The sequence below is a fragment of the Ranitomeya variabilis genome, chromosome 1, assembly GCF_051348905.1.
Source record: "Ranitomeya variabilis isolate aRanVar5 chromosome 1, aRanVar5.hap1, whole genome shotgun sequence".
Lineage (NCBI taxonomy): Eukaryota > Metazoa > Chordata > Amphibia > Anura > Dendrobatidae > Ranitomeya > Ranitomeya variabilis.
Genome location: NC_135232.1, coordinates 385,785,040 through 385,797,962, shown reverse-complemented (window position 1 = coordinate 385,797,962; position 12,923 = coordinate 385,785,040). Strand labels below are relative to the sequence as shown.

Genomic DNA, 12,923 nt, shown 5'->3' with positions numbered 1-12,923 from the left:
GTTGGCAGCACACAAATAAAATCATGAGATGGACATGAAAGGCGACATGGGGTATGGTCTGTCAGTCCTCATTACTAAGGTTTTATTTATTCAAAAGGGACTAATTGGGCAAATTTACTAAGGTTACTCCACCTGTCTTGAGGTTGTATCAGAATTTAGGTGCATTTGTGTTTAGGAATGTCCGGCTATGCGACCCAACACATGGGGTCTGTTTACATGGACCGACCGGTGGCACGATACAACAGCCAATCGGTAAACTTACCTATGGGCCGTTTGGTCTGCCTGTGTAAGCAGGCATTTAAAGTAAAGGATGCATACTGAGCGAAGTATACTAGAATAGGTAGCCACTGTTCTCAGCAGTGTGAGCTCCAGAACAATGCACCGCCGAGAACAATGATCTTTTATGCTGTACAGAAGATAATTTCACCCAAAAATCGAGTGTTTTGCTGGTTCAAAGGTTGATCAGCAGCCCGTTTACATGGCAAGATGATGAAACGAGTGTCTAACGTTTGTTCACCATTTTGCAGCGTAAATGCAGTTTAGTTTGAAAACTACAAAAGGGTACACAACCATTTAACAGTTTGTTTTTGCCACCAGTTTGACACATGGAAAGTCACATCCAAAGTGGTCTTACTACTGCAGAAAATTCTGCAACATAGCTTGACACAATTACTGATGCATTAAGTTTAATAGGACCACATATGCCATAATCAAGTCACAAAGATGGGCAAGTCCTAGAATATGAAAAGGGTAAATCAATAATACATCTGGCCCATTGCCCTGCATAATAAAGCATGCACACCAGCCTAGGTAGCATTTTGATACTACAATTTTTCACCAAGTAACACCAACTATTCAAGTCTCAAGATGGACCTATTCTATGCATTTCAGCTTTAGGGTGGATACACACTGCAGATATCTCTGCAGCCGCCCCATTGATTGGGCTGGAACTTACAGAAAAGCACATACGGTACTTGCTGCCAAAGTCACAATTCAGATAAATGGAAAACATTTTCAGTTGCAGGAGCCACCTTGTGGGACATCTGCAGCAGAAGTCTCCTCAGTGGCTTGCACATGTTTCTTTGAGGAGCTGCAGGACATTTGCTGCAGCTTTCACCCTCTGCATTATGTAGGATCAAATGGAGTTTACTTTTCTTCTATATTCTACCAAGATGCATGAGCTTAGCAACCTTGAGAGCCAATGTGTCAAACATTACTGGGTGCTCACCAATGGTTGCCCATAAATTGCCGTAATTGTTCGGATCAATGTTGGTCACACAAGTCAAAGGGCAAGTATAGGCACAAGATTACTTACTTGGGGAATGCATCAAAACAATAGGTTTTCTTTGTGTCTGGGAAGGCAACCCTCATCCCAGAGGTCAACGGGGAGTGAAGAATCACAGCAGCACTTTCGTATCGAGCAGCAAGATCCACAGATGGGACAGTTCCTATACTCTGGCCGTATATGATGACATGTTCAGGACGTATACCATACCTTAGGATTAAGAAAAAAATATATAGACTTTTTACAGAACAGATCTCCCAGTACCACTATGGAGAAGCAACTAGAGATCAACATTCATCCATTCTGCAAATTATCCTGGGAGGAAAACATTCTGTATCTAGACATTAAAAAATAAAGTTCAATAAGGGGGAAGCACACACACATTTAGTGGAGTTTAAAGTTCAAACATAAGGGAACCTGGCAGCTGATACATGCAGTCTGTGGATTGGGCAGTATGCATCAGGCACTGGCTGTATGATGTCCACCACCTAGGATTCAAACACTGCAGAATTTCTGAAAAACTAAAATAGCTGTTGGAGACTACAGTGTAGACTATTTGAGCAGGCAAATGTCCAGCAGCTCCTCATTGCCTGCCCCCCTGGAATGACAGGTCAATGCTTAGGTGTTCGTATAGCAGGAGACCCGTCAGACCCTGGCAGCAGGCAGGAGAAGAAGTCAGGCATCCACCTCTGACTTTTAAGCACAGCCCACTACTGCTGTTGCCAAAACACACTTTTCTCTGAATTGTGAAATATACCTGGCTGAGATCATACTGTACAGTCAGTGTCAGATACATGCTGCCCGCGGATCCTCACCTACTGTATTCTATCCTCAACTACTGTATTCTTATCCTCACCTACTGTATTCTCACCCATCCCTTGTAGATTGTGAGCCTTCGCGGGCAGGGTCCTCACTCCTCCTGTACCAGTTATGACTTGTATTGTTTAAGATTATTGTACTTGTTTTTATTATGTATACCCCTCCTCACTTGTAAAGCGCCATGGAATAAATGGCGCTATAACAATAATAATAAATAATAATGAAGCATCAGCTGTCAGGTCAAGATCCAGCTAGCCACCCTTTCCCCTTGTACTAGAAGCCCGTTAGAACCTCAATGCCGTGTGTCTAGGGCCACCAGGCAACCTGCCCAGGAAACCGCTTTTTACATTTCCTGCCATGCAGGTTTTCAAGTGAACACAGTGATTGAGTGGTCCTCAAGACAGTCTTCGCTTGTAATGGTGAACCAGGACAGGAATTGGGCTTATGTGTAAGGCTACTTTTACACTTGCTGTTTTTTTTTTGCAGCCTGTATTGCCGCAATTTTCAGGGTCTACCGCAAAAAAATTGCAGCTCACCGTTTTTCAGGTTCCCAATACTATAGCAAAAGTATAGGGAACAAAAAAACCGGCGGTCTGCAAAACTGGAAGTCACGGTGCACTGCAAAAACAACCTTTCGTTTTTGCAGCCCCATTGATTTACAATGGAGGGCAGTGTCCGTATGCCATGAAAGATCGAGCCGGCTCGATCTTTTTCATGGCCGTAAATACAGGCCTCACGGCCATACAGCACAGTGAGATTATTGCGGCCCCATAGAAATCTATTGGGGCAGCAAAAACGGGCTGTAAAATCACAGCAAGTGTAAAAGAAGCCTAAGAGTTTGCCAATCTATAACCAAGTGTTTTTGGCTTGTACACATTTCACATTGTAGACTTCAAAAGTAAAAATAAAGTTTGTGGTTTAGAACTTTATAAGCAACGGCAGCAGACTACAGATGTTGGGTATATCTGGCATATGTGCCAAAGAATCCTGAAGAATCTTCCTCTTCCCCTGTTTCCTGAAGAATCTTCCCCTTAATTACCCCAACAGATTTCCCCTGACTTTTTAGCTTGTTACTCCACCAATTTTATTGAAGAGGCTAGAAGAACACAGGAAAACAGAGCCCCATTATCTTATGCACAAGTCCCCTGTATGAACCCCACAAGTCCTCATGCTCTGCAGGAGCTGGTCTCATACTGTAGTTAATGATTTTCTCAGATTTAATAGCACAAGGCAATTATAGGGTTTCAGAAGGCTAACCAACAATGGAACGTTCATCTGAAGGTCCTGCATGAGTGTTCACAGGAGCAGCCATGTTTCATACAGACATACACTCTGCAGTGAGGTACAGAACCCTTTGTGACCAGGGATTGTGTAGGGCAGATATACATTTCTAACTTGTCACTTACTTTATTTTACCTCAGTAGTACATCAGATGTTTTATACTCTGCGTTTACTGCCCTGTCCAGGTCCACATACCAATATTCTTGGCCCACAGTGAAATTTATCAGTCCGAGTATCCGATCATGGAGTGATGCGCATGACTGGTTTCTTTGTGAATTTTTTTTTTTCTTTAAAATGGTCTCATTAAAACTTTTATAGGGCAGTACATTTTAGTAAAAGTCACAATTGTGTGATTTTATAAGTGTCCTCATTGACTACATTAAACAAAACAGATCTCCTCATCTCATTGCTTAAATGCTTGATCTGTGCTGATCATTCACATTCACGTTTGATTTACATACTTCACGTGTGCCTCCGTGGGATATTATGGTTGTGCATGAAATTGGGCCCTTCATAAAATTACCAAACCAGATGACCCCACTATAAAACCCATTAGAAAGGATTCTGGAAGAATCTGATCACAGCCTCTTGGATATACATAGGATTGTTAGTGAGCAGGACATGTAGGAGGAAGCCATGTATTTTACCTGTGACCAGAAGCCAAGCTCAACTCTGCAGAGGCTTGCATCCAAAGTGGTCACATGTACACCAGCTCCTTTTCCACCTCCCCCATTACCTCACAGCCAAGGATCACAGAATAGGGCATTTCTATGTTTGGTAAAATAATCTAGAGACCTACTAAAAATGAAAAAATGAATAATCAAAACAATAGAAACTTGGCTCCACATTATTCCAGTGATGGCATGGACTTTATCGTGAGCGCAGCTTTATTGAAATGGTGGATGGCTGAAAATGTCAGTTTAGACCATTTTGTGGCAATGTTCACTGATGCCATAACTGGAAAAGCTGATCTGCTGCATTGGATTTGTTTATATTGTCGTCAAGACTGGGACAAGAACTTGCTCCCCAAAAAAACATTACTCTTAGGCCATGTGCACACGTTAAGTATTTTTCGCGTTTTTTTTTGCGTTTTTTCGCTATAAAAACGTGATAAAACCGCGAAAAAAACGCTTACATATGCCTCCCATTATTTTAAGTGTATTCCGCATTTTTTGTGCAAATGTAGCCTTTTTTTCCGCGAAAAAAATCGCATCGCGGAAAAAAAAGCAACATGTTCATTAAAATGCGGAATTGCAGAGGATTCCGCACACCTAGGGGTCCATTGATCTGCTTACTTCCCGCACGGGGCTGTGCACACCATGCGGGAAGTAAGCAGATTATGTGCGGTTGGTACCCAGGGTGGAGGAGAGGAGACTCTCCTCCACGCACTGGGCACCATATAAGTGGTAAAAAAAAAGAATTAAAATAAAAAAATAGCGATATACTCACCCTCGATGTCTTCCCGCCTCCACTGCATGCTGTCGCTTCGGTTCCTGTAGCTGATGTGCGGCGAAGGACCTAGCCGATGACGTCACTGTCCTGTGATTGGTCGTGAGCGGTCATGTGACCGCTCACGTGACCGTGACGTCACGGAAGGTCCTGTGCGCACAGACCAGCTATAGGAAGACGAACGGACGCCGCTGATGAGATGTCTGGGTGAGTATAAGCATTTTTTTATTATTTTTAAACATTCTATCTTTTACTATAGATGCGGCATAAGCTGCATCTATAGTAAAAAGTTGGTCACACTTGTCAAACAGTATGTTTGACAAGTGTGACCAACTTGTCAGTCAGTTTTCCAAGCGATGCTACAGATCGCTTGGAAAACTTTAGCATTCTGCAAGCTAATTACGCTTGCAGAATGCTAAAAAAAGCGAAAAAAACGGAAAAACGAAAAAAAAACGCAAAAAAAAACATGCGGATTTCTTGCAGAAAATTTCCGATTTTCTTCAGGAAATTTCTGCAAGAAATCCGCAACGTGTGCACATACCCTTAAAATTTAGCCTCAAATCAATTGCAGCTATTAGGGTATGTGCACACGATGCAGATTTAGTGCAGAATTGGTGCAGAACTGCAGCAGATTTTTCTGCTGCAGAAACGCTGCAGAACTGCACTGTGATTTACAGTACAATGTAAATCAATGGGAAAAAAAAAAAGCTGTGCACATGGTGCAGAAAAATCTGCGCAGAAACGCTGCAGATTTCAAAGAAGTGCACGTCGCTTCTTTTGTGCAGTTCTGCAGCGTTTCTGCTGCAGATTTTTCTGCACCATGTGCACAGCTTTTTTTTTTCCCATTGATGCACAGAAACTGCACAGAAACTGCACAGAAACTGCACAGAAACTGCACAGAAACTGCACAGAAACTGCATCAAATCTGCAGATGCAGATTTAGTGCAGAAAATTCTGCACCACATTTCCTACGTGTGCACATACCCTTAGACCCTCGTTCTGCTAAAGTGGTCCAAACCCACCGAGACAGTCTTAGGGTCTCCCACCCAACATTGTCAGTGGAGGGATCAGACCTGTTGAGTTTCCAAAAGGCAGATCCTATTGTTCTCTGGGATGTAAGCCGCTGCAAGTGGAACCAAGTGTCAGGAGCGGACAATGCCAATGCAGCTGCATCGGGGCCCGGAGGTGGACCCTTGCAGAACAGTTAATGAGGGTAATCTGGCCTGTTTCTTAGAGTGGGCTGGGGGAGAAAATGGCAGTGGACTTGCAGGAATCAGTGCTCGGCTTCCTGCCCAATGTTTTTTCTCTGATATGTGCGCACGTGGCTGGACGACAGCATGCAGCACGAGCCTGTGTCAGAGAAGGCTGCCGGTGACGACGATACTGAGGGGAAACAGGCGAGTGTCCTGGACCTATCCCAGTGTGAGGGGGATGCAGGGGAGAGGTTTGGGATGGGAGTAAGGGGGACATAAGCAGGAGGAGAAAGATGCTCGATATGAATGTAAAATGAATTGGGTGGTGGAGGGTGTGGCAAGTCCCTGATTGGTAAGTGTATTGGGGAGTGGGAGAGGAGGCGCTGAGGTGGATAGGACACTTCATAATTCATTTTCAGGGCTGCAACTATCATCGTGAGAAGACAAGTCGTGGCTGGGAGATGTTGACATGAAGGTCTGCCCAGATGGAGAAGAAACAGCAGAAAATGACTAATCCAAGGAGACTGTGGTCACTGGATGTAAATATTCGGTATCTGATGTGGAGTGATAATGGGATCTGTAAAATCCCTTAGGCCACATTCTCCGTGTACTAACAGATTTTTTTTTTTTTTTAATTGGACAGCACACAGACTCAGTTTTATAGATCAATTCACAGCCAACAGCCATCTAGGAGATGCATAGTCACTAATATTGCCTAATGTTGCTAATGTCTGCCACGGTGAAATGTGTCAAATAATCACTGCTGGTGGCCAGTGCCAGGAAGATCAGAGGTATTACTATTTCATACCATTCTAAGTTTAAGAGGCTGAACCACCTCGGATTTTCATATATTTACAGCATGCATAGGGTCAAGTCAAACAAATACATGACGGAGGAACAACCAGAAAGATAATGGTCTACATCTCTGGTTACAAAATCTGCATCTACACAAACCAACCTGCGGTATTAATCGTCCACTGATCAGCGGCTCTTTAATAGCAGATTTATACAGAGTGCTCCTCCATATCCAGAGCTCCATTCCTCCATGTCAGGATCAACTGTCAGGACCATCAAGTGAGCATTGCAGCCAATCTGCACCAGCATAAATAAATAAAAAAATAAAAATAAAGTGGGGGATGGGAGGATTTTTTTTTAATCTTTTGAAGCTATTAAGGGGGGTGTTCAGTAGTAGACAACCCCTTTAAAAGATGGTGACAGCTAACAATTGAAGCATCAACCACTTTTGTCCCATGTCACTTATAGCAATGTAATTACTAGTAAATACAAAGGACCTAGGTTTTTGATTGCCAAAGACTTATCAGTGTTAACTTGCTCATGGGCAGTGCATCTATTTTAATTTTATTCACTTGAACACATTTAGAAAAAGGTAATGTCCACTTAAAGGGACTGTCAGCACAGAATGACTTGGAACTAAATACAGGTGCTTGATGCATCACAGCATGGCCGATCACTTCTATACACCTTCCCACCTATCTCCTCCCTTCTCTGGCTCTATGAAGCCAAAGCTGTCAATCAAAAAAAGGGGGAGGGGGTGGGCTGGAGATTGAGGGAAAAACAATCAGGTGGGAAGACTTGTATAAATGATTGGCCTCGCCATAAAGCATCAGGCGACGGAACTCCCTTTGAAAAAAACAAAAAAAATGTAATTCTGTGCTGGCAAGAGCCCCTTTAAAAAAGGTGTGGTGGCAAATTTGGAAGAGTGTAGCTATCCACAGCATAACAAACTCTGGGGTTCTGACCATTGGGATGCCCACTGATGCCAAGAAAGGGGCTTTGTCTACATGCACTCCTCTGCTCCATTTATGGTTAATGAAATTGCATGAGAAAGCCAATAGCTGCGCTCGGCTGATCTTTGGCGCAGAGCTGCCCTTGCTTGAGCTCCATTGTATGCAGATCTTCAGTGCCCAGTTCTCAGAACAGCTGGGATCCCAGCAATCGGGATATTACCCTATGGATAGATGATGGCTTCAAAACATGACAGCCACTTTAAGTGAGCATTAACTTCCTAGGAAATCTGTTCTATTGAGCAAAATTCTAAAACAAAAAAAAAAAAAAAAACAAAAAAAAAAGTCTACCCTAAACTTATTCTGGTGTCCCAACCTAGTTTCTAGAAACAATTAGGACATTAGAACAATAGAACTTCTCCAACGCAGAAAACAATGGGCAGCTTGGCATTATGAAGCCATTCTTGTGTGTGATTGTCTTATGATTGTGGATGATCACGCTTCTAGTTTATGAGTCATCTGGATGGACCGCCATCACTGCTGGAAGTGTCTCACCTACCTAATGTTACTTTAATGTCAAATAGCCAAGCTAGGGCATGTACTACTGACACATCAAGTACAGCAGGATGTGTAGGCAACTCCAGCTCGTGAAGTCACATTATAGCTACCTCGTATGCATAGCTGATGTGAGTAATAGAATAAGGGGTTACAAAGCCAACACACGAACGGTGGATTGGAGATCACCTATTATGTCCAACCAGAGATTCAGATTCACCACAAGTAGAGCTGCCCAATGCATGGGACTCGCTCAAAAACCACATAAGCAGCGTGGGGGTCTAGTAGGTACTCAGACATACGTACGTGTGTGTTTTTTTAAAGTTGACCATTTGCCCAGTTCTTCCTACTCCTTTTTGCAAGCAGAAACCAGCCAAACTGGAAATTACAAGTTCACACTTTGTGTATATGCAAAGGTTACAAGTGGTTCTGCCGCAGGGACCAAACACCGAAAGGCCACATTCACATGTCCAGTATTTACCGTATTTTTCGGACTATAAGACGCTCCGGACCATAAGGCGCACCCCAAATTTGGGGTGAAAATTGCAGAAAAAAAGATTTTTTTATAAGATGGGGGTCCGTCTTATTGTCCGAATTTACAGTATCTTACCTGAGGGCTGGCGGTGGCAGAGCAGGGTCACAGGAGGCATGGTGTCGGCAGAGGTGGGGTGATGCGGTACGGCATGCACCTGAGCAGGGTCCCTTCCTGCTTAGGTGGGCGACGCCACGGCCTGGTGTCCATGGGAGGGTTGCAGCAGTGGTTACCGGCAGAGGCGCTGGGATGAGGAGGCGCTGGGATGAGGAGGCGCTGGGATGAGGAGGCGCTGGGATGAGGAGGCGCTGGGATGAGGAGGCGCAGTGAGAGGTATGGCGTCAGAGGGGTCCCTTTCCCCGGTGAGGTGATGCAGCAGCCCGGTAAGCAGCAGAGCCGGGTGAATACTGTTGTTAGCGGTGGTGGCGGCCATCTTCCCGAGGCCGCGGGTGCACAGATGAAGCGCTCTGCTTCCCGGGGCTTCAGGAAAATGGCCGCGGGATGCTGCGCAGATTGAGATTGCGGCGGCCATTTTCCTGAAGCCACGAACTTCAGGAAAATGGCCGCCGCGATCCCCATCTGCGCACGCGCGGCATCCCGCGGCCATTTTCCTGAAGCCCCGGGAAGCAGAGCGCTTCATCTGTGCACGCGCGGCCTCCGGAAGATGGCCGCCACCACCGCTAACAGGATTCACCTGGCTCTGCTGATTACCGGGCTGCTGCATCACCTCACCGGGGAAAGGGACCCCGCTCACTGCGCCTCCTCATCCCCGCACGTCTGCCGCCGCACCTCTGCCGCCACGGTAAGCCTGCATTGCGACTATTAGACGCACCCCCCATTTTCCCCCTTTTTTTTTGGGGGGGGGGGGGGGGGGAAGCGTGTCTTGTAGTCCGAAAAATACGGTATAAGCCAAGCTCAGGAGTGGGTGATAAATACAGAAGTGGTGCCATGTTTCTATTATACTTGTCCTCCGACTGTTCTACTCATGATTTTGGCTTACAAATACTGAGGTATAAAACTGAACGTAAGCACCTTTAGTGTGAAGACCTGATGTTGTGGGTTTTAATAATCACCTAGGCAGGTTAACAATGAAACTTTTATTCCTTATATCCATGGTCTTACAGCAATTCCAGGTACAGTGCAATAGCATGCAATGCCCCCAGTCTACAAGATCCCATCCTGGAGCAGATCGTTCCACTGCCCTCATACCAGGTGATACCCACTGTCTCCCAACTTTAGACTGGCCTGCAGCTTTTGTATCTCCCGCCAGTATAGTCTATAGCCAGAGCCCATGCTTCATACCACAGGTCTCCTGCTCCAGCTGGCAACAGTCCTCAAGATAGTTCCTTACATCCAGACGTCTGATATCACGACTGTAGCACGTGTATCAAGCTCCAGCCGGCAACCCATCTCTAATCTCCATTTGCACCAGGACCTAAACAGATCCTGTCCCTTAGGCTTCTTTCACACTAGCGTCGGCACGGGGCCGTCGCTATGCGTCGGCCCGACGTGCGTTGTGAAAGTAATGCCCGACGTGGGCAGCGGATGCAGTCTTACGACGCTTCCGCTGCCCCATTGTAAGGTCCGGGGAGGAGGGGGCAAAGTTTCGGCCGCGCATGCGCGGTCGGAAATGGCAGACACGATGCACAAAAAACGTTACATGTAACATTTTTGTGCTGACGGTCCGCCAAAACATGACGCAACTGTCGTGACGTGTGGCCATACGTCGCAATGCGTCGCTAATGAAAGTCTATGGGTAAAAAAAAAAATGCATCCTGCAGGCAACTTTGCAGGATGCGTTTTTTCTCCTAAACGACGCATTGCGACGTATTACAAACGACGCTAGTGTGCAAGTAGCCTCAGCGTCACTGCACCAACTGCCTCAGGAAACCTGTATCTCATTGTTCTCACTCTCCTGGGACCAACCCACTGGAGGGCAAAAGTGTTCACACCCTCCCCCTTAAACATTTTGCTTTTAGCTCAAAGAATGTTTTAAGAGCCCAGTCTCCAGCCTGTCTGCAGGTTGTGTATTAGAGATGCCCCCTGCAGAAAGTAACAAAGACACATGCCCCCCACCAGAAGCAGGACAGAAACGCTAATGGAAACCTCATGCATACATGAGATCCAGCCGACATGGTCTTCGTCTGCTTACAGTCACTGAATGGAAACATTGATTCGTGAGGCAGAACACTTCAGGAGACATTTGTGCACCTTAAACTGACAAGCAAGCAACTCGTTAATAAACACAATAAGATGACATACCAGTGGTCCCTGCTGGGAAAAGTTTGTGGCCAGCTCCTCACACTATGCATTATTGCCTTTATTTGAATTTTAACCACTTATGCACTAAACTCATTGGTGTTGAAGAAACAAGAGAAACCTGCAAACCAGCTTTTGAGAACAAGACTAATATGGTCCTTCCTTCATTCATGCCTATATTATGAAGTGTCCAGCCCTTACAGAATCTAAAAGGTGGTATTAAAGCCAGTGTCATAGCAGCCACTAATGCCACTTGGTCCAGTTGACACTGGCCAGTTTGACCATAAACAGCACATGGACTTGCCCAATGCTAGATCACAGATTCAGAGATGTGGAGGAGCTAATCAGTAATGTAATGGTATCACGAGCAGCCTGCTCACCACCCATCTGTGCATGCCACTCACCTCGTTCTAAGCGCAATCCAAGCAGCATCAATGTCAGCATATAAATTTTTCTCTGTTGGTTTTCCAGAACTTGACCCATATCCAGAATAATCATAAGAAAATATGTTACAGTTGATCCGTGAACCTAGTCCTATGTAAAAGCTGCTCATCTGACCAAGATCTACAGCATTTCCATGAGAAAACAGCAGGGTGTACTTGGCATTCGGTGAGCAGCGTACAAACATGCAGGCAATGCGGTTCCCCCGACTGGTTCTAGTCATGAAGCACTCTATAGCATCCTTTTCCCTGGCAGAATATTGCCAGTCTGCACGGTCTGATAGATGTAGAGTCCAGCGACTTCCGCTCTCGTCACATATGAGGGTGTACGTTGGATCGGGGGGTAAAAAGGCAAGCTTAGAGGCAATCTTCCCTGGACATGGAGGGCAGCAGAAGAGGCAGCACAGCTCACTAAATGACAGATTATTCATCTTGAGATCTGTGAAGAAAGAAAGTGTAGTATAATTTCAGATATGGATGAATTGGACCAGAATTTCTAAGCTAGGGGTATTTCACGCCAAGAAAATCAAATCTACTTTTAAATAGGGGCTCAAACCCCAAGAGGAAGAAAAAAAAAAAAAAAAAAAATCACATGTAGAATACTTTCTAGTGCTTTTATGGCAGAAAGATTGTGTGCAAATTTTACCTGATCTTGATCAACAGTGGTCACTTGCACAGAGTGAAAACCATCTACGTTCCTGTGCACGAACAGTGGAGGAGCCCAGGGGAGCATGGGTGAGGTGTGGGGACACTGATCTTTCCAATGCAGCTCGCTACACGTCGCGGTGTAGTGCGATGTGGCCACAGACAGGAGCCAGGGATCAGATGGGCTCCTCCAATGTCACTTCGGATAGGTAGGAAGGCAGACTGAGGTCAGGCCGTGCTTGCTTTGGACAAGTAAGAACTGTGAAGATCAGGGAAAGTGCTTGAAATGCAACCTGGAGGGTATAATGATGCACTGAGCTCTTGGCCACCAAAATGTATACTTCTGGTAGAATTATTCATTTTTATAATATTGTTTTGGGTGCTGGTCCACATGTACCCAATATAAAATGTACAAGTTGAATAATTTGCATTTTGGGTGTGACAGACTCCCTTTAAGCACAACAGTGAGTACCCCCTTAAAGAAAAGCCTTCTACAACCATGGCTACTTGAACAGCTTGAAACCTGAAGATTTAAGAGTTTAAATGACATCATTTGCTCAGTGAAAAATACCAAAGCTAAACCAAAAGCGTACATTAAAGTGGTTGTTTTCTTTAGAATGTCCCTTTATCATATACCTACATTAATGAATTTTGAAGGGGTCCTGTGTCAAGAAGCTTTCTGTTGGCCAGAGTGGAAACAAGTCTTAAACTGTGGAGCAG

The 12,923-nt window shown here is 45.0% G+C and overlaps 1 protein-coding gene across 2 annotated transcripts in view; it reads right to left on the bottom strand.

Annotated features, from left to right (window-relative positions):
• ABHD17B (abhydrolase domain containing 17B, depalmitoylase) overlaps positions 1-12,923 on the bottom strand; it is a 30,062-nt gene that overhangs the window by 2,494 nt on the left and 14,645 nt on the right. For both annotated transcript variants that reach the window (XM_077249051.1, XM_077249050.1), the window contains exons 2-3: positions 11,523-11,997; positions 1,316-1,495 (exon numbers count right to left, since the gene is read on the bottom strand). In XM_077249051.1, coding sequence (XP_077105166.1) covers positions 1,316-1,495; positions 11,523-11,989 — 647 coding nt within the window. In that variant the 5' untranslated portion in view covers positions 11,990-11,997. The remainder of the gene's footprint in view (positions 1-1,315; positions 1,496-11,522; positions 11,998-12,923) is intronic.